Source organism: Pelodiscus sinensis, chromosome 20 (genome assembly GCF_052426305.1).
Source record: "Pelodiscus sinensis isolate ZL-2025 chromosome 20, ASM5242630v1, whole genome shotgun sequence".
NCBI lineage: Eukaryota > Metazoa > Chordata > Testudines > Trionychidae > Pelodiscus > Pelodiscus sinensis.
The window spans coordinates 28,892,717-28,915,225 of NC_143071.1; the positions used below are offsets into that span (position 1 = coordinate 28,892,717).

Genomic DNA, 22,509 nt, shown 5'->3' on the forward strand with positions numbered 1-22,509 from the left:
TTCCATGTTTAAAAAGCCAGTGCAAAGATTATAAACTTGTGATGCAGGGAGGGAAATGGAGCAGAATTAGGGGCATAGTGCTATATACGTTTGTAACAGCTGACCAAACCAGGAAGTCTTGTGGGGATGACAAGGGCAGGAGGCCTTAGGACTGGGTGTACAGTAACATAAATAAATCTAATTCAAATGGGAAGTATTAAGGAAATGAGAAATTAGCAAAAAAAAAAAAAAATTAGATTTGTCAAACAATTTTTTTTTTCAAAGTCTAAAAGCCTTTACATGGGACTGGTCCTCGCACAAGCTTGCAGTGGTTTTTACTAAATTGTTTTGTTGATGTAACTCAGTGAACACTTTGTAATAAAATTGACTTAGCTAAAGTCAATTTGTTGCCAGCTTGAGAGTAAAACTGGTAACAAATACACTCTCGCCACCTTTACTCTAAAATAATTGTTCACTTATATTTGTGTCTAAATAACAAAGTTTAGTTCCTTTGAGACTTACTGATAAAGAACTACATAAGAGAGAAAGGGGTATTAATGTATTTCAGCTAAAGAGCATGTCTAGACTAGCTTATAGTGTCGCTATTGCATCATGAGGCATGTTCCTAGGATTTTCTGGTTGTTTTAAAATTTAACAAAACCATAAACAGAATGAGCAGTTTGCTTACTTGATTAAGAACATCTTAAGACCTCTTCCCTTGCTATGAAATAATTTCAGTGCTTTGTAAATTTTGGACATAGGTGCATTTGGGAGCTGTCTGGGGAAAAAACTTTCCCGAGAACTTAATCTTGCTATTGGTCAAAATAAAAAATTGAAAAAAATGTCTCTCTCTCTCTACAGTACTCTCACACTCTAACAGCATTTTCTCCCTTTAAGTTCAATTAAATATTTTCCAGACCAACAACACTCACTTTCTCCTAGGGAGAAAAATCACTCTTGAGACCCCCTTTCCACGCCCTCCAGCTCCCTTTTGCTCTTCTGTTGTGAGATCAAGACAGGAGGTTGCACATTTATTTCCAAAAAGGATCCAGAACTATATTGTAAAATATCCTGTTTGGGGAGGTGGGTGAAGAAGCAAGTGCTCAGATCTCTTGTGTGCTGGTGACTCTCAGGACCTGCCTAATTTCTTTAGAAGAATGCTGAATGCAATACTGCTGAACAATTACAGTATCCAGTGATTAAGCCAACAGAGAAAAAACAACTCAGTTTTATTTTAGATACTTTTTAGCTGACAAGGAGAATTTATATGCATACATCAACTAGCTAAATTCTTGCCTCTGCAGTACTCTGTAGAGGCAAGAATGTGTGGAGGAAGACTTACTGTCTCTGGCAAATGTACTTTATATTGTGTTAGTTATTTGAATATGCATAAATAACTTTAGTATGAAATGACAAATGAAATAGAATAGCTCTGCTTCTAGCTACAATAACTGGGTAAAACCATTTCCATGAACTGAGTGTTTGGTTAAACTAACACGTATCATTAATATGGGGTATAGCTTGCAGCTGGGAAAAACGCAGACTTGCTAACACCTGCATTTGTTTGTTTGCAATGAACAGCCCGAATCACCTAAACCCGTGAAACATCAGGCAAGTGTGTTTCTTTATGCTTTTAAATTTATATGGGTTAATTTGTATTTTTCCAACTATTTTTGTATGACCAGGTGAGTGATCAATTTTAAATATGTATACTCCTATTGTGGTGGCATTTTAACATGAAGTGGTGACAGATTAGGACAGGTATGTGGCCAAATAATTTTAGCAAAATGTATTCATTTGTACAAAGGCCCTGACTATTAACAGACTTTGGGGGGAGGGATAGCTCAGTGGTTTGAGCATTGGCCTGCTAAACCCAGGGTTGCAAGTTCAATCCTTGCAGAGGCCATTTAGGGATTTGGGGCAAAAATTTGTCAGGGATGGTACTTGGTCCTGCTGTGAAGGCAGGGAGCTGAACTTGATGACCTTCCAGTTCTAGGAGATAGGCAATCTCCATTAATAATAATAATAATAACTTTGAATTAAACTACCTAGCAGGTGCTCCAAGATAAATCTGGTATCTATCTGTCCTAAAACAAAAATGCCACCTTCACCACAGTTTTAAATCCTCCAACTCACTGTGTACCATTGGCAAATGTACTATTGAGATTTTAATGAAGAATGCTTTGGCATTAAGTAATGTACTCAAGAAATTATTTGTTAAATAAATGGAAACTTAATGCACATTCATCCTAAATTATTGGATGCCTGAATGGTTTATAGGTGCTCAGATTAGACATGGATATGTTATTCACAACAGTACAGGGCTTGGGAAAATCAGGATTTCCTGTAAAGTGCAAAATCTTCCATGATTTGCTGTAATCTGTCCCAGCAGCCTGGTGGCTGCTCTGTCTTGTATGAGTTGAAATCTTCAGTGTGTGCTTGAGCTATTCTTATTTCTCTGGATGTGTGGAATTGTCATGAAGATGATATTGTGAGGGACAAAGGAGGGGTGGGGTAGCAATAATTACTGAGGTTATAAGAACAGGGAAGGGTTAATGAAACACTGCTGAAATGTCAGTAGGACTGTCTGGACTCCCACCTATAGAACAAGCTGTAATTAGAGGAAATGGGGAATTAAGGATAAAATTAGGACTCCCAAACATGGAAGGAAAAGCGCACCAAAGTATACACTGTAGTCACTACTTTCAGGAGGTAAGTGTTTTTGTCATGGTCAGCAGGGTTAGATTAAAGGTAACATTTTCAAAAGCACTTAAATCCCCACTTTCAAAATACACACGTATTTAAGTGCCTAAATCTCATTGAAAATGAGAATTGCTTACATCCTGTTGAAGTCTTATACTCAAATGCTGCTTTGTAAAACCAGAGACTAATGAATAATATTTAGATGGATTACTTTATTTTACAAACAGACCTGTTCACATCAAGATTAAAAAATGTTTCCAATTATGTTCATAGTTTTAAATGAATCAGTAGGAGTATTTTAAAATCTAGTCCGGAAGTGTTGGTATATTGCATAGATCATGATCATTAACATTTTGTTTCACTATCATTTTGAACTACAGAGTGGATCCCTGTTGTATGTGAGTAGCATGTAGCTCCCTGTCTCTCACACAGATTTCACAAACCAAATCATGGGGATGCTGGTTTTCTAAAACTGAGATAACAGTATCTCTTGTCATTGTTCTAACATTGCTGTATTGATCTGCATGAATTACTGCATGACTTCACTTCTCACAATATTGATGCTGCTTTTTCCAAGATCTGTTTGACAATATAAAAAGGGAAATCTATCTCAATCTTGCCTTTATTCTAAAATCTCTGGGAAATGTTTGAGAATAACTGATTTCATAAAATCATTTTAATCTATAAATTATAACTATGGAAACTATTTTAAAAGTTACTGAAGAGAATACTTATGTAGAGTAAGTTTAGTGATCTCTGGTCAGGTCACTTTCTAAACATGGATGCTAAAAATCTCAGTCAGGAAGAAATGCTGTAGCTTGGTAGGCTGTAATCAAGGTTCTCCTCTTTACCTTCTTCACCACTCCCATCCTGACTTTTTAAAGAACAGTGACAAGTAAGTTTTGTTTCTTGTGAAGTGTTTGCCATCTTGGTTTACTTCAAACGATCTCTATTCAGGGGATTTTGAATAACACTCTCCATAAGTGTCAGTAGGGTTACCAGGTGTCTGATTTTGAACTGGACAGTCCAGTATTTTCTAATTAAGTCTTATTATCATAACTTATAAGTATCAATACATAGTTGCATACTGCCTGGCTGGTAGACATGCTCACACTGTGTGAGCATGTCTGCCAGCCAGGCAGTACACAACTGTGCAGTAGAGAGGAGGGGGACAGGGGCGGGGCTGGAGTGGGATGGAATCCCTGGGGCTGGACTCGCCCGCGCACCCCGCTGGGACTGTGTGCAGGACTGGCAGCACCCCGGGATCTATGTGTGCCCGGGCCAGCCCCGCTCCTCGCCGGCCGGTTCTCCTTCTCCTCCCCGCCCCTGCCCCCCAGCCAGACCTGCTCCCTCCAAGCCCCTCCTGGCCAGCCCTGCCTCCCGCCAGCCAGTTCCTTCCTCCTGATCTCCCGCTGGCCGGTGTCATCCCCCCCACCCCTCGGCCAGCCCCACTCCCCCCAATCCCCTCCCGGCCAGCCCTGCTTCCTGCCGGCCATCCCCTGCGCCTCTTTCCTCCCCCCCCCCCCCACCCCCGATCTCCCCTGGTCAGTCCCACTCCCCTCCAGGCCAGTCCCTGCCCCCATCTGAGATCAAGTGTGTCTGGTGGGTTTTTTTTTTTTTAAATCATCTGGTAACCCTAAGTGTCAGTGTCTTCAAATTGGAGACTGTTACATTTCAGGTTAATCTGAAATTATAAATAAATGCAAATGTGTCCCCTTATTAGACCAAACCATTTTGTTGTGCTTCTAATGTTTTTACTTTGGTTTCTCTCTTAGGTAGACTTTGATGTATGTATAGCGCAGGTCTGTAGTGCCTGGCTCTTTAGTGGTAATACAGTGTGCTGTCATTAGGCCCAGATTTTGAAACCAATATCTGTTTCAAGGTTAAGTAGAACCTTAAATATCAGTGGGCTTCAATGAACAACTTAGGTAACTTTTTTGAAAGATGTTGGTTTGTTTCATGCTGAGTACAGAATGGTGAGCAAGTTTCTTTAACGATCCCTGACATCTGCCAGCAATGAATGTGCAAAAACATGAACGAGATACTATTGACTCCCTTAGATGGGTCAAGATTCTGAACAAGCAATTTAGACTATAAAAAAGAGAGACTGATGTTACAATCACTTTACACTGAATGCTGAAAGTCTCCAAGTTGGTTTATATTGTGTTGGTATAGTGTTGTGGAACACTTTCTTTTTTAAAAACACCGGGTGGGAGCTGTGTACAATATGGTGTGGGTCCTCTATAGTTGTTAGTCTGTCTCTGGAGACTACTCTGAATTTTTGGGGGGAACTGCAGAATTCTTAAGAGACATAGTTTAAAAGGAAATCTGGTTTTTAAGTGAATTAAATCTTGAGCAGTCTGAGGTCAAGTAAGGTCAAGAATGAGCAGGGATCAATTCTCAACAAATCTGGTACATGTTACAACTTAAATATAAAAGCATCTAGTGGTCATTAATCAAAATGACTAAAAAAACAGGTTTGTAATCATTAACATATGTAAGGACTAACAGAGGTGTGTGATGTCTTCCATTGTCAGTTCAGGAGTTTTATTCCTTCATGTGCTATAAATGGTAAATGATTGGAAAAAGCAGATTTGTGAACATTAAGTCTGATTACATTCCAGAGACATAATTCCATTCTTTGTTAACCTGCTTCAGGGAAAGGAAATAGTATCACATCTTCCCACACACTTACTACTTTATGGGCTCATGGATGCAGCACAGACCTTGTTATACTAGCCAGATATTCTAATGGGCAGCAATTTTAACAGCTCTTATGCAGTTCTTTTAAGGTTCTTGCTCCATATGAATTCTAAATTCACTATCTTAAACTTCAATAAGTTATTTAAAAAATTGGGCGTTATAAATATTCTGTGCATAGCTGTATAATTATGTTGGCTTGCTGTGTAAATTTGAAAATCATTAATCTTGCCATTATTCAACTTCATTTGTGGCATATTCTCTCCCTCTTGCTCTCTCCAGGTCAAAAGATATTCATATACCAAAGATTCTGCTCCAAATCTCCAGCTAGCTATGAGAATTAACAGCTTGCTGACTGATGGTATTGGTTAAAGCACCTGCTGTATTATACAGTTCTTGTTTAGATACTGATCATTAACAGTTCTAAAGATCTAATTTGCAGACTCTTAACACAGAAATCCAAAGCTTTTTTTCATTAGTTGGTCAATTGTTCTCTCCCTGCAAAAATAGCATATGAGCTTTACTCTGAATTCCGTGCTTAATTCATTAGCCCTGAACTTGAATTCATTTTCTATCTTAAGTGTCTTTTAACATCAGCCCACCTAAGCTTAGTCACTTTTCTGTACCATAGATGTCATCTTCTCTAGTCCAGTGAAGAGTGTCACAAAGCAAGGAATCAGATGAGAGGCAATGTGTTTTGAAGATATTGTCAGGCAGCTGGGGAGAAATGAGCAGGAAGGAAATTGGAACAGTCTGACATACACATGGGTTTCAGATAAATTTGCTTTTGTGTTTTTTTGTTTTGTTTTTGTTTTTTTGTTTTGTTTTGTTTTTTTAGGGGGAACTGGAACGCCAGCTTCTTCAGGCAAACCCCATTCTGGAATCCTTTGGGAATGCAAAGACTGTGAAAAATGACAACTCTTCTCGTTTTGTAAGTTTAAAGAAATATACATTTTACCTCCTCAGATGATAACTCTGTTTGTGAGAACCTACCTTATTGATATTGGTAGTCTCCTTTCCATTCTACCTTCTTGAATTCAAGTTTAATTTGTATATTGAAACATTTAAGTCTTCTTCCAATGCTGTATCCATCATATTTAACTTACTAGAGCTACTATGGTCATTGTGCGTCCTTTAAATAGTTCCCATCAATGAAGCTAGGAAGGGTGCCACAAAATTGCATGATAAAAAATTCTTCAAGGCACATTATTTATAGTAATGATTGGTATTCATATGCATTGGATAATCTCAACAGGTTTCAGCTGCCCAGTAATTGCATTTTATTTAATTTCTCGGAACACTACTCATTTAATTAAGGTACTGTTTAATGAAAGATTTAAAGCGTCTGTTTTGCATTGTGTTTCCCTTCCTCCCCCTTCCCCTCCTCACCATTTCCCCTTAACTCTGCATATCATTGTGAACATAGTGGTTCTGGCATTATTTTTATAAAGGAATAAGTATAATGTGCTCCAGATTCCAGATGGTGGCTTCAGCAGTCTTCAGTAATAAGTATTTAAAAGGAAATGACAAAAGGAAAAATGCAGTATGAATTTTTATCTCTACATTTGAAGTGCAGTGCTTTGTTACATAGCACAAAAGCCAGCAGACCCTCTCCTCTTTTTATAATTATTTAATAGCAGAGTATTGTAGTGAGTGTGTCAGGTTTAGACTCCTACAAAGTATACAGTTATGTTAGATGCTGTTTTCATGATGTAAAATCCCAGTTCCTCTATCTTTGTACCAATGTTCCCGCTAATCTTCTCCATTCACATGGAAAATAAATGTTAGTGTGGATGTGCGCCACTAGCAGAAATAAACACCTAGTTGTGGGCACTCTGCTAATCAGCTGGGTGACATCTGAATCTCTTCTGAGTGGCTGCACAAGTGCACATCTTACAGGGAACACTGCTTTTGTTGTATTTTGATCACATCTTTGGTTGCAGACACCACAGAAACAGGTTTCCGGTCATTGTTTTTCTTGTGTATGTTATGAACAGAACTAAACTAGTTGACAGACTACATTATGATCCAGATAGCGCTTATTTGTTCACTTAGTGTTCTGATACATTTAGCAATGCCCAGTCTGTAATCCAGTCATTGGTTTGAAGGTTCTGCTTTTTCAGTTATTGCTTAAATTTAAATTTGAAAACACAGAAGTACTTTGAGCAGAGTCAAATTACAGATATTTAAGTGCCATTTCTGGAATATTCTGTTCTTATAGCAGATGGTAGAATCTGCCCTTATAGTTTAAACAAAACTGTCACTGTAGACATTCTAATGCAGAACGGACTGTCTAATCTGTTTTGGCATAACTAAGGTGACTTCTTGTTTCATTTATCTTCATGCTTTCTTTAATTGAAAAGTATGATTTCATAATGAAAGAAAGAAAGATATGTTCACCATCCATCATGCCCGTTGCCTGTTTCAAAGAGCACTTATGCCAGATACCATTGCACAGATTAGAATACTCCATAAGTCTGAGACCAAACTCTGGCCCTTAACAGCTAGCATGTCTTTCAGACATTTTAAAATAAGCTTCAGTGCCAGAGTCATGATTTTTGAGGCCAAAGTCCTCCCATTTTAACCAAAAATAGGTAATCCATGGGCTCATGTTAACTGCCACACAAGAGTTTTCCAGACTGATGTAAAGGAGCCACTTCTAGGAATGAGAAATTGGTAACCTCTCCATAAGTATTAATCTTCTCCAAGACTCATGATAGAAGTCTGTGACATGACTATTAGCAATGCTGCTGAGTAATCACTACCAGCAACAGCTATTAGGGGAACCAACTGGCAGCTGAGGTTGTATGGAAATGGACATGTAAACTGGGGTACAAAATACTGGAAACATGAATGCCATTACTTTTCTTTACAAATAAAATTCCTCCTGAGCAATTCATCTAGAACGCACACTAGTGCTTTTGGTGACCAATGCAAAAATGTATGTGGTTCTTTACAGACCATATAAGACACTGGCTGCCCAATGATTCAACTATCTATTTAAGGCACATTCAGAAACTCCTGTTTTTGCACCCTTCAGCCGGTCAATGAGGGCCTTTTTCTGCAGTCTTCCATTCTCTAAACAGCATTAATGCAAGAAGCCTCTGGCATCTTTATAGGTTCCTGCTAATTAAAATCTTTCTTTTTTTTTTTTCCTATGCATGGTCAAAAAACAGGAAAAGGAAAGGCCTAACATGAATAGTTTGAGGGGTCTAAAAGTCTTTCTAAATATCATGCTAATGTGCTCTGAGTTTGTCCTGTAGGGAGGTAGCTTTCTCCTTTCAACTGTCTGTTGCTGGAGCTCGGTCCCATGTCCATGTGGCTAAGTCACAGAGCGTTGTCAATAAATAATTGAACTGTGGCTCTGGAAGATACAAGGTGGTAATGAGGGAGGAGGAAAACTAGACCTTGTTTTGGTGACCTTGTGCCATCCCAGACTTGCTGACTGGTTATCTGCCTGGAATCTGCATAAAGAACAGCTACCCAGTAGTCTCTACTGATGGATGTGGAGTACAGAAATCTGTACAGTTCACTTTCCTTTCCTGTAGCAGCTTTTTTGTCTGCTGCTGCTGATTTAAACTTTTAATTACTGATTCCTTGGTCATGTGATCCGATGCTTTTTCTCAAAGGAAAAAATGAACAGACTGAAGCTCAAAAGCCAGCTTCTGGTTCAAAATTTGGAATCCATATTCTCAAGTAGTTCTGTGGTGCAAACAGATCTTTTTACGACCATGTCTTAATGTTATTTGTAGCAGGATTGGACAACAATGCTCAAAACTAAATTGTGTTTATAGTCTTAGTATTGCTTGTGTGGCATAAGTAATTACCAGTTCAGTACACTATTCAATTTCTCATAGAAGATGTTGTTGTTGAAGCTGTTTTTAAAGTGTTGTTCCAAATCCGTGGTCTCCAACCTTTTTAACCACAAGATCACTTTTTCTATTTAAGTTCAATGTAAGATCTACCTCAAACGAAATACCCTGCTCCACCCCTTCTCCAAGGCCCTATTTTCTTCAACTTCCATCCTCACTCGCTTTCACAAGGCTGATGTAGGGGATTGGGGTACAGGCTAAGGGATTTGGAGTGTGGGAGGGGCTCCGGGCTTGGCCTAAAGTGGGGGATTGGGGTCCAGGATGTTTCAGGGTGCAAGCTCTGGGAAGGAGTTTGGGTGTAGGGGGACTTGCATCTGAAGCAGGAGGTTGGGTGTAGGAAGAGGTTCAGGGCTGGGACAGGGATTCAGGAAGAGCAGGCTTTGGCTGGGCACCACTTAACTGAGACGACTTCCAGGTGGTCGAGCAGTGGGGTTAAGGCAGGCTTACTCCTGCCTTTGCCCTGCACCACTCCTGAAAGCAGCTGGCATGTACAGCAATGGCTCCATAGCACCATGTGCTGCCCCTCATCTACTGGCATTGAGCCCACAGTTTCTACTGGCCACAGTTCCCTGTTACTGATCAATGGGAGCTGCAGGAGTGGTGTTTGCAGGCAAGGACAGCATGTGGAGACCTCCTGCTCTGCCTCTCACAGGGAATGCAGAGACATGCTCGCCCCTTTCAGGAGCAGCAATTACCACAGGGATCTAGCCTTGCCAGGTTAGGCATTTTAGAACTCACTAATCAAAGAATTACATTTAAGCGCAAGTGAGAAATGAAAATTATAAATTGCACAGACCAGTCACAAACCCAAAATAACACACTTTGCAAGCAGTAAAAGGAGTAACAACAACCCCCCTCGTATGTGTTGGGCTGGGAGATGAGTGAAGGACAGTATGTGTTTGTGAGTGACTGACACACACGCACACACGCACACACACACTGTGTGAGAGTGACAGAGATTTGCATTGCCTAACTCCCTCCATCCCCTTCTCTCTGGGTGGGGATGAGGTAGAGGAGTGGGGGGAGGAGGTACATTCTGACATCAGCATCCTCCTCTTCTCCATCCCATACCCTGCACAGCAAGCAGGAGGCTCCTAAAGGGCAGGAGTAGCATAACAGTGGGTGGAAGGGCAACTGAAGTGCCAGCGCTTCATAGCTTCCTAGCCAAGCCAATCAAGATCACCTGTCAGAGGCTTCAAGATCTACTAGTTGGTGACCACTATTCTAAATATACATCAGAATTAGGGCTGTCGTGTGATTAAAAGATTTAAACGTGCACACCTCCCCTTTGAAATGCCACCGTGATGTTTCAATGGGGCAGCACTGCATGGAACCTGGGATCAGCTAGAGTACTCAGCTGATCCCAGGCTCCATGGCTGCCCCTTTAAAACACCGCCTCTGGCATTTCAAAGGGACAACTGCCGTGGAGCCTGGGGTCAGCTGGTGACTGCCCAGCTGATCCTGGGCTCCCCAGGGCAGAGGAACCCGGGGTCAGCTGATCCTGGGTTCTGGGGAAATGCGGCATGGAGCCCAGAATCAGCTGGGGAGTCCCCAGCTGATCCCGGGCTCCATTGCCTCTTTGAAACATGTGGAAGTGGCATTTCTAAGGGCCAGCTGCTGCACAGCTGATCCCTGGCTCAGCTGTGAGGGGACTGGTCCTTTGAAATGCCGCCTCTGTGTGTTTCAAAGGGACAGCCCTGGAGCCGGGGGTCAGCTGTGGAGTCCCCAGCCGATGCCAGGCTCTGCATTGCGCTGCCCCTTTGAAAGGCCGCATTAATGCCTACGATTAACACGCTAAAAAATTTAACACATTAAATTATTTGGCGTGTTAATCCTGAAATGCGTTAATCACAGGCATTAGCGCATGTCAATTGACAGCCCTAATCAGAATAATATACAACTGGATGGACACTGCCAGTCTCTTGTAAATGGGTTGAAATCCTGGACCCACGTACTTCACAGACTAATAGATTTATTAGGGCATAAGCTTTTGTGGGTAAAATCCACTTCAGGTAAATTGGATTGAAAATCAGAGGCATGGACATTTTACTAGAATAATAAAAGGGAGTTATTTATCAAGTGTAGGACTAGTATTAATGAGGCCATTCCAGTCAGGGTGCAGGGTGGATGTGGCTCACTTGCAGTAGTTGGACGGGGAGGTGTGACTATCAGAAAAGGGAAAATTTGCCTTTGTAGTGAGGTGACTAATCTGAATCCTTATTCGGTCCTAATTTGGCTGTATTAAATTTGTGAACGAATTGTAATTCTGCTATTTATCTTTGTAATCTGGTTTTGATGATTTTGTTTTGTTTGTGGTAGTAGAGGAAAGGATACTTTTAAATCCATTACTGAGTGTCCAGGGGGTTAAAATGTATGTCGTCCCCCCACCGTTTTGTGTGTGACCTTTTTTGAGGTCTGATTTGTATCCATTTATCCTTTGGTGCAGAGGCTATCCAGTTTTGCCAGTATATGCGGCTGAGGGGCATTGCTGGCACACAATGGCATATATTGTGTTAGTAGATGTGCAGGTGTATGAGCCCCTGATGGTGTAACTTAGGAGGTTAGTTCCTGTGATGTTGTTGCTTTTGTTGATATGAGGACAGAGTTGGCAACGGTGTTGGAGGGGTAGGTTCCTGGGTAACTATTTCTGTGGTGTGGTGTTTGGCTGCTAGTGAGTAGTAGCTTCAGGTTGCGGGGCTGCCTCTAGGTGAGGACAGGTCTTTCTCTAAAGGTCTGTTGGAATGAAGTGTCATTTTCCTAGATAGGTTGTGGATTGTCAGTGATGCACTGGAGGAGTTTGAGTTGGGGGCTGTAGATAATAACTAGTGGTGTTCTCTTACTTTCCTTGTTTGACCTGTCCTGCAGTAGGTGACTTTGCCAGATGAATATCCAGAAGCCATCTACTATAGGACGGTCTCAATGAGGAACATCTTCATTTTGGGAGGTGCTAATAGGGTTACTGGCTTCTCTGACTCTGTGAGAAAATAGAAACACATTTTGTCCCTAAAAGGTAAAACTTGAAAAAAATTCTATGTATAACAGCACAGTACCATATTTTTCAGAGCTTTGAAGTAAACTTAAACATGAATAGGACCTTTTTCTAGGCCCGGTTTTCATGCATAGCTGTCCGAAAGTTAGATATTTGAAATCAGATTTAGACACTGCTTGAAGAAATCAACTTGAAGATCACTGGTATGTTCTTAACTGGAGTTGCATCATTAACTTTCAGTGCTATAACTTTCTGTAACCACTTAAATTGTACAATAGAGCAATAAGAAAACTGCACATAAGCATAGCGAGTAGTCCTGTGGCACCTTAGAGTGCATCTACACTGCACCTGTAGCTTGAAATAAGCTACGCAATTTGAGCTGTGCAAATTGCATAGCTTGTTTTGAGTAAATTTCAAAATAGCTTCATTAGCATGTTCCCGTCTCATACTTCCATACTTCTTGTGGAATGAGGTTGACAGGGACATCTAAATAGCGAGCCCATTATATTTCAAAATAACGGGCTTGCTGTTAAGATGTGGAATAGCTATTTCGGGATGCCTCCAGTATCCCAAAATAGCGCTGCAGTGTAGTCTTAGACTAATAAATGTATAGAATCATGATCTTTCATGATAAAACCCACTTCATCAAGTGAGTTGGAGTAGAAATAACAGAAATATATGCGCTGATTAAGTGGGCTGGATGTGTCACGTACTTAGCATTTGATGTGAAAATGCAGATGTTGGAGGCAGGCGAAGCTGACTTTGTAATGCAGTTTATTCCTTTTATTCGAGGCTAAGGTAACTGTCAAATTTGTAGATGAATTCCAATTCTCCAGTCTCTGTAATTTAGTTAGTGAAATTCCTTTGTAGAAGAATGGCTACTTTAAAATCCATGATTGATTGTCCAGGCAGGTTAAAATATTCCCCTACAGGTTGAGTGATGTCTGATTTGTGTCCATTTATCCTTTGTCATAGAGACTGTCCAATTTGGCCAATATACATGGCAGAAGGGCATTGCTGGCACATGATGGCATCGATCACATTAGAGAATATGCAGTTGTATGAGCCCTTGATGTTGTGGCTTATGTGGTTAGATTCTATAATGGTGTCGCTTGTGTAGATGTGTGAATAGAGTTGACAACAAGGCTTGTTGCAGGGGTACGTTCTTGGGTGAGTGTCTCCTGCGGTGTGCTGTGCGGTTGCTGAAAAGGATTTAATTCAGGTTAGGGGGTTATCCATAGGTGAGGATTAGTCTGTCTCACAAGGTCTGTGAGAGTGAGGGATTGTTTTCAATACATGTTTGTCTGCATAATTTGGGCTTCCTAAGCAGCCCACGACATTAGGGGTACTGGATGGCTCAGGTGATGCCACACTTGAATCGGTCTCTTAGGGTATGTCTACACTAGCCCCCTAGCTCGAACTAGGGAGGCTAATGAGGGTGACCAAAATTGCAAATGAAGTGCGGGATTTAAATATCCAGAGCTTCATTAGCATGTTCCCATACGGTCGCCATTTTTGGAAATTGACTAGCCCGAAAACTGCCCGCGTCTACACGCGGCAGAGAAGGGTGATTCCGAAATAAACCCTTTACTTCGAATTACCAGTTAACTGCAATTTCGGTCGCCCTCATTAGCCTCCCTAGTTCGAACTATGGGGCTAGTGTAGACATACCCTTACAGATTAAGAAAATGATAGATAGCAGATGTCAAAGGATTTGGTCATCTTAATTTAGCTCCTACTTGCTACTTCTCTACATTGCGCTCAGCACTTTTACTGATTATTGTCGACATGTCCTGAATCCTGGTGCTAGGTTTTGTATTTATGGCCAACAGGGTGTCACATCTCATTGTAAAACTAGTGTAGACAAGGCGAGTGGTGGTTTCATTTTTGACAGTTGCATAGAGGTCAAACTATCACTTGTCTAAATTAGTGATTTGTGAAAAAAAAATCTTGTTTTTAAACATTACACCTTTTTATTTCCCTATTGTAGACATGACTTTGTCAGAGGGTCTTGAATGGCTGCAGAGAATGAATTTCTCACTGGAGGTGTGCCTTCAAGTCAGTATGGAGACACATTCTGGAAAAAGTTTTTATACTGCTCTTGCTAACCTGTCAACTCAGCACCTCTCATCAGTATTACAATTAAACGTCCTTTTAGAAAATGCTTTCTTTCATAAGAATATAAAACATTATATGCATACCTCTGATAACTACAGTGTTTCTTTTTACAGTACATCTCACCTTATAATAGTTTGACATTTTAATGGAATACAAATGAAAGCGTATGAACGGTGTGAATGGCTATCTTGTCATTATAATCTGTAGTAAATATTTATCACCCAGGACAGATGCAAATGTTACCAAATCCGTAGAACTTTGGGTGTTCATACAACTCTTGCATTATGAACTTACCAGTCAATCACACATCTCATTTGGAATCAAAAGTACAGTCAAGCAGTGGGGGAGAAGGGAAGGCTGGAGAATGAAAGGGAGCAAATACACTAGTGTTTAAATATAAACTATTTTTTAAAAAGAAAAAGCAGCATATTTCTTCTTTATAGTAAAGTTTCAAAGTTGTTTTAAGTCAGTGTTGAGTTGTGAACTTTTGAAAGAACAACCATAATGTTTTGTTCAGAGTCATGAACAACCTCCTTTCCAAAGATGTTTGTAACTCTAAGGCTCTACTGTGTGACCTTTTTAAATGGGAAAGATGTTTTAATGTGAACAGCTCATATCTTTGGCAATTGCTAAAAACTTTTATCTTTTTTTCCAGGGCAAATTCATTAGAATTAATTTTGATGTTACGGGTTATATTGTTGGGGCCAACATCGAGACCTGTATCCTGCTTCAGCAGTGCAATGTCAGTGAAAATAAGAAGTTGCTCACTCAACCTTATGTCACCAAATTTGTGTATTGTTTAGAATGTTTGATGAAGTGTTAGGACATTTGCAGGGAAAAAAAAAGTTACATATAAGGTATAATGTGAATGCTTTCTTTAACTCACAATCCTTCCTTTTGTTTTAAAACAGTTTATCACACTATCAAGAAGTCTGAAAATTTCCTTTGAAATAATTTTCACAAAAAGTATTTTGTTTGAAATATGCCAGATTCTGACTGTTTTGAAGGTAACAGTAACAAATCACTGGGACCGGATGGCATTCATCCCAAGGGTTCTGAAAGAACTCAAATGTGAAATTGCGGAACTATTAACTGTAGTTCGTAACCTATCCTTTAAATCAGCTTCTGTACCCAAGGACTGGAAGACATAACGCCAATATTTAAAAAGGGCTCTAGAGCGACACTGGGAATTATAGACCAGTAAGTCTAATGTCAGTACCAGGCAAATTAGTTGAAACAATAGTAATAGTAAAGAATAAAATTGTCAGACACGTAGAGGAACGTAATTTGTTGGGCAAAAGTCAACATAGTTTCTGTAAAGGGAAATCATGTCTTACTAATTTATTAGAGTTCTTTGAAGGAGTTAACAAACATGTAGACAAGGGGATCCAGTAGATATAGTATACTTAGATTTCCAGAAAGCCTTTGACAAGGTCCCTCACCAAAGGCTCTTGTGTAAATTAGGTTGTCATGGGATAAGAGGGAAGATCCTTTCATGGATTGAGAACTGGTTAAAAGACAGGAAACAAAGGGTAGGAATAACTGGTAAATTTTCAGAATGGAGAGGTGTAACTAGTGGTGTTCCCCCAGAGTCAGTCCTAGGATCAATCCTATTCAACTTATTCCTAAACAATCTAGGGGTAAGCAGTGAGGTGGCAAAGTTTGCGGAGGATACTGAACTATTCAGGGTAGTCAAGACCAAAGCAGACTGAAGAACTTCAAAAAGATCTCACCAAACTGAGTGATTGGGCAACAAAATGGCAAATGAAATTTAATGTGGATAAGTGTAAAGTAATGCACATTGGAAAAAATAACCCTAACTATACATACAATATGACGGGGGCTAATTTAGCTAAAACTAATCAGGAAAGAGATTTTTGAGTTATTGTGGATAGTTCTCTGAAGACATCCACGCGGTGTACAGCAGCATCAAAAAAGTAAATAGGATGCTAGGAATTATTAAAGGATAGAAAATAAAACAAAGAATATCTTATTGCCCCTATATTAAAATTTTGTACGCCCACATCTTGAATACTGTGTAGAGATGTGGTCTCCTCACCTCAAAAAAAGATATTTTGGCATTACAAAAGGTTCAGAAAAGAGCACCTAAAATGATTAGGGGGTTTGGAACAGTCCCATATGAGGAGAGGCTAAAGAGACTGGGACTTTTCAATTTAGAAAAGAGGAGACGGGGGGAGGGGGGGAGATGATAGAGGTATATAAAATCATGAGTGGTGTGGAGAGGGTGAATAAAGAAAAGTTATTTACTTGTTCCCATAATATCAGAACTAGAGGACACCAAATGAAATTAATGGGTAGCAGGTTTAAAACTAATAAAAGAAAGTTCTTCTTCACACAGCACGTAGTCAACCTATGGAACTCCTTGCCAGAGGAGGCTGTGAAGGCTAGGACTATAACAGAGTTTAAAAAAAGAGCTAGATAAATTCATGGAGGTTAGGTTCATAAAAGGCTATTAGCCAGAGGGTAAGGAATGGTTTGTCAAAGGTTGGAGAAGGATGGCAGGAGACAAATTGCTTGATCACTGTCAAGTGACAATGCCCTCTGGGGCACCTGGCACTGGCCACTGTCAGCGGACAGGCTACTGGGCTAGATGGACCTTTGGTCTGACCCAGTGTGGCCATTCTTATGTTCTTATGTTATGTTCTTATGAGTATGCACTGTAGAAAAGGCACCACTGTAACCAACTGATCTGTCCCATATATATTCTATTGTAACAAGTATGATTTTAGTTTTGTTTGGGTTGGATGGGCAGCACATCCCAGAAGAAGGGGGAGAGGAGCTGTATTTTACTCATCTGAACATAGCGGCAGTTGAAACTCTAAGACCAACTTCTGTCCCATTTTGTTAATTATACCTGGGCAAAGCTTTTGTTATATGAAGCCTAGTGATTCAGATTCTGTCGTGAGATCTTGATTCCTGTCCTTTCCACACTGCCAATTTTCATTAGAATTTTTCATGAAAAGATGCACAGTGCAAATTAAGATCCTTGACTGTTCCTGACCAGACTTGTTGGAAAAGTCTCGCGCTGTTCGTCAGGCCAAAGATGAACGGACATTTCATATCTTCTATCAGCTTTTATCTGGGGCAGGAGAACACCTAAAGTGTAAGTTACAAACCTAATCTTATCGGCCTGTTTGGTTCTTACATCTTCTGAATTTGCTAGTTTTAATGCGTGAGCAGCAAAGTTTCACCAGTTCTTGGGCTTGAAAGAGTAATTAATTATTACTGAAAGAGTTAGCTTTATTCTGAAATTACTCTTCATACTGCAACAGGCATGTTGGTCCTGGAACTGTTGCATAATTATAGTATTTCAGGTGAAGACTTCCAGATTGCATATCCTGGACCAATACAGACCAAGAATTTTGTAGCCCCTAAATTGAGTCCTGGGCTGGCAATCCGTAGGTAAGCTGGCAGTACTTGCAAGTCACAGAGCATGTCGGCATGAAGTGTCAGACCCATACTAGACCATGATCTCAAACTGGGCAGTATGCCAAACAATTGGCCCAATCAACACGCAATAAAAGACTGAACAAAACAGTCTCAGTGTAATGTTAACACTTCTGGGGTGAATATCAATTCGATCCATGAGTGAGGGCCCTGTCTCTTCTCCATACTAGAGATGTCAAGGACTAGTTGACTATCTGATAAGCTTCTATGAGAGGCAGCAAGTGGGGGAGGAAAAATGGGGGATACTTCAAAGTGACAGCAGTGCACAGAGTTCTGGGCTTCATGCGGCGCTTCCCCTAAAGTTGCCAGGTGCCCTGTTTTGAACCGGACAGTCCGGTATTTGATACCGGACAGTCCGGTATCTGCCCAGGAAACAAATTGAGAAAATACCAGACACATAAAGTCCTCTTTTTTTTTCTAATTAAGTCGTCTTATTATCATGAGTTTCAGTACGTAGTTGCGTACTGCCTGGATGGTAGACGTGCTCACACTGTCTGTCCATCAGAGATGGTCTAGACAGTACTTGGTCCTGCTGTGAGGGCAGGGGACTGGACTCGATGACCTCTCGAGGTCACTTCCAGTCCTAGTATTCTATGATTCTATGTCTACCAGCCAGGCAGTATGCAACTACGCAGTAGAGAGGGCGTGAGCGGGGCCGGAGCAGGATGGGATCCCCAGGGCTGGACTCGCCTACGTGTCCCGCCGGGACTATGCATGGGACTGGCAGAACCCCGCTCTCCACTAGCCGGTTCTCTTCCCTCCTCAATCCCCGCCCAACAGCCTCCCGGCTAGCCCTGCTTCCCGCTGTCGGGTTCCTCACTCCTCCCCCAATTGCCTCCTGACCAGTTCTGCTTCCTGCCGGCTGTCCCCCCTGCCTCTGATCTTCCCTGGCCAGCCCTGCTCCCCCCGACCTCCTCCCAGCCCGTCCCACTCCCCTCCCAGCTGGTGCCCACCCCCATCTGAGATCAAGTGTGTCCGGTATTTTTTTTGAAATCTGCTAACCCTAGCTGCCCCCTTTGAAATACTGTTGCAGTGTTTCAAAGGGGCAGTGCCGCCCTATTGACGAATCGAATAGTTGATGCAAAAATGCATTGACTATGCAATTAGTCAATCACATGATAATTAACATCCTTACTCCATATAGTTGATATAACTTGCATATATATACCCAAAATGTGACATACACCATTGTTAGAAAATCATGGTTATACTGGATAGCCCTGTCCTTAGGTTCCTTGAAATGAAGATCTGTTAGTATCTGGTATAATTACTGCTTGAACTGTGCATATTTGAGAATGGCTGACCATGGCTATTCAAAAACAGGCAGTAGGCTTCTAGTCAGATTCGTATATGCAATGTGCCAAGTTTTCAGGCACACGTGCATGTATTTTAGCATTTTACTTGCCTTAGATATACAAACCCTCCAGGGAGAATGATTGGCTATGCTGTGTGAGAGTAGATGCTTTTGAAAAATTGGGCCTATATTTGCCTTCCCTTTCATATTAAAGTGGAATTTGTGTGGTTAGGATTCTTGGGTGCTATCAATTTTTTTAAATGGCATGGGCAGAAAGAATGTCTGTGTCACTTCTTCAACTGGGCCAGATAAAGTACTATGATCTGATTGGAATAACAGGGACTTGGTGGAATAACTTGCATAACTGGAGCACTGTCATGGAAGAGTATAAACTATTCAGGAAGAACAGGTGGGGTAGAAAAGGAGGAGTTGCACTGTATGTAAGAGCAGTATGATTGCTCATAGCTCCAGTATTTAGAGGGAGAAAAGACTGTTGAGAGTCTATGGGTTAAGTGTAGAGGAGGAAGCCACAGGGGTGATGTTGTGGTTGGTGTCTGCTATAGACCACCGGATCAGGTGGATGAGGTAGAAGAGGCTTTCTTCAGACAACTGAGAGATGCTTCCAGATTGCAGGCCCTGGTTCACATGGGTGACTTTTTAATCACCCTGATATCTGTTGAGACCAATACAGCAGTACACAGACAATCCAGGAAGTTTTTGGAGAATGTTGGATAAACTTCTTGGTACAAGTGCTGAAGGAACCGACCAGGGGCCATGTGCAGCTTGACCTGCTGCTCATAAACAGGGAGGAACTAGTAGGGGAAGTAGAGGTGGGTGACAGCCTGGGAAACAGTGATCATGAGATGGTAGATTTCAGGATCCTGACCAAAGGAAGAAAGGAGAGTAGCAAAATACACACCCTGGACTTTAGAAGAGCAGACTTTGACTCCCTCAGAGAACTGATGGGCAGGATTCCCTGGTATGCTTACATGAATGGGAAAGGAGTCCAGGAGAGCTGGCAGTATTTTAGAGAAGCCTTATTAAAGGCACAGGAAGAAATCATCCCAACGCGCAGCAAGAAAAGCAAATATGTTAGGCGACCAGGTTGGCTTACCGGGGACATCCTTGGTGAGCTTAAACACAAAAAGGAAGCATACAAAAAGTGGAGACTTGGATAGATGACTAGGGAGGAGTATAAATATATTACTTGAGAATGCAGGGGAGTTATCAGGAAGGCAAAAGCGTAATTGGAATTGCAGCTGGCAAGGGATGTGAAGGATAACAAGAAAGGTTTCTACAGGCATGTTAGCAATAAGAGGCTGATCAGAGAGGGTGTGAGGCCCTTACTGGATGAGGGAGGTAACCTAGAGTACGTCTAGACTACAGGCTTTTGTTGACAGAAGTTTTGTCAACAAAGAGCATCTAGACTACATCCAGTTCTGTTGACAAAGCCAGCTGCTTTGTCGACATGACAGTGTAGACCCAAAAGACAGTGTAGATGCAATAATGCCTTCTGGCGACAGAACTCTGTGGACAAAAGACGTTATTCCTCGTAAAATGAGGTTTACAGCCGTCAACAAAACTGCTGAGTTCTGTCGATGTTATGTCGACAGAACTCAGCAGCAGTGTAGACACAGGTATAGTTTTGTCAACAAAAGTCCACTTTTGTTGACAAAACCCTGTAGTCTAGACACACCCCTAGTGACAGATGATGTGGGAAAAGCTGAAGTACTCAGTGCTTTCTTTGCCTCTGTCTTCGCGGACAAGGTCAGCTCCCAGACACATGCACTAAGCAACGCAGTATGGGAAGTATTCTCGCCAGCAAGTAAAGGGAATATGGATTGGATAAATGGACTGTAAGATGGATAGAAAACTGGCTAGACTGTCGGGCCCAATGAGTAGTGATCAACAGCTCGATGTCAGGTTGGCAGTCTGTTTCTAGCAGTGTGCGCCAAGGATCTGTTCTTGGACTGGTTTTGTTCAACATCTGTATTAATGACCTGGATTAGGGGATGGATTGCACCCTCAGCAAGTTTGCGGATCACACTAAGCTAGGGAGAGACATAGATACACTGGAGGGCAGGGACAGGGTCCAGAGTGAGCTGGACATATTAGAGGATTAGGCCAAAAGAAATCTGATGAGGTTCAACAAGTGTAGAGTCCTGCACTTGGAACGGAAGAATCCCAAGCATTGTTACAGGTTGAGGACCGAATGGCTAAGTAGCAGTTCTGCAGAAAAGGACCTGGGGATTACAGTGGATGAAAAGCTAGATATGAGTCAACAGTATGCCCTTGTAGCTAAGAAGGCTAATGGCATATTGGGGTGCATTAGGAGCATTGCCAGCAGATCCAGAGAAGTGATTATTCCCTTTTATTCGGCTCTGTTGAGGCCACTTCTAGACTATTGTGTCCAATTCTGCCCCCCCCCCCCCCCCCACTATAGAAAGGATGTGGATGCATTGGAGAGGGTCCAGCGGAGGGCGGCCAAAATGATTCGGGGGCTGGAGCGCATGACCTATGAGGAGAGACTGAAGGATTTGGGGTTGTTTAGTCTGCAGAAGAGCAGAGTGAGGGGGGATTTGAGAGCAGCCTTCAGCTTCCTGAAGGGAGGTTCCAAAGAGGCTGGAGAGTGGCTGTTCTCAGGGATGGCAGAACAAGGAGCAATGGTCTCAAGTTGCAGTGGGGGAGGTCTAGGTTGGATATTAGGAAAAACTATTTCACTAGGCGGGTGGGTGAAGCACTGGAATGGGTTACCTAGGGAGGGGGTGGAATCTCCATCCCTAGAGGTTTTTAATGACAAAGCCCTGGCTGGGTTGATTTAGTTGGGGTTGGTCCTGCCTTGGGTAGGGGGCGGGACTTGATGACCCCCTGAGGTCTCTTTCAGTTCTGTGATTCTATGGAAGATCACAGCAGTAATGCAGTAACCCCAATGTAGAACAGGGACCTGTTCATGCCCAATGCAAGGAGCTAATCCAATAATTTACAAAGGCATCTTAAAGCTGTTGGTTACTGGGCTTTTAAATTAAAGATCATAGGAAGCAGATTTCTGGAACGCTATAAAAATGGAAGAGTGTTGAAGAACTAGTTCCTAACTTGGGATAACTGATTGTAATCCTTTTTTTATTTAAATGTTTATGCATCTGGTAGTCCATTTGTTTAAGTTGTTGTTTAAATATTGTCCTTGTGCACAAAGCTTTTACTTTTCCTCCACTACAGCTGATTTGCTTCTTGAAGGATTTAACAATTATAGATTTTTGTCCAATGGCTATATCCCCATTCCTGGACAGCAAGATAAGGATAACTTTCAAGAAACTATGGAAGCCATGCACATCATGGGGTTTTCTCACGAAGAAATCTTGTGTAAGTTAAGTCTTTTTTTAAAAAAA

General features: G+C 41.5%; 1 protein-coding gene across 3 annotated transcripts in view; it reads left to right on the top strand.

Moving 5' to 3' along the window:
- The window catches only part of MYH10 (myosin heavy chain 10), a 144,483-nt gene that overhangs the window by 62,638 nt on the left and 59,336 nt on the right, over nt 1-22,509 (top strand). Inside the window, exons 6-11 of one of the 3 annotated variants that reach the window (XM_075903462.2) lie at nt 1,561-1,590; nt 3,063-3,080; nt 6,221-6,313; nt 15,017-15,080; nt 17,387-17,485; nt 22,340-22,483. In XM_075903462.2, the coding sequence (XP_075759577.1) occupies nt 1,561-1,590; nt 3,063-3,080; nt 6,221-6,313; nt 15,017-15,080; nt 17,387-17,485; nt 22,340-22,483 (448 nt within the window). The remainder of the gene's footprint in view (nt 1-1,560; nt 1,591-3,062; nt 3,081-6,220; nt 6,314-15,016; nt 15,081-17,386; nt 17,486-22,339; nt 22,484-22,509) is intronic. The other 2 variants (XM_075903463.2, XM_075903464.2) reach the window with 2 other exon arrangements.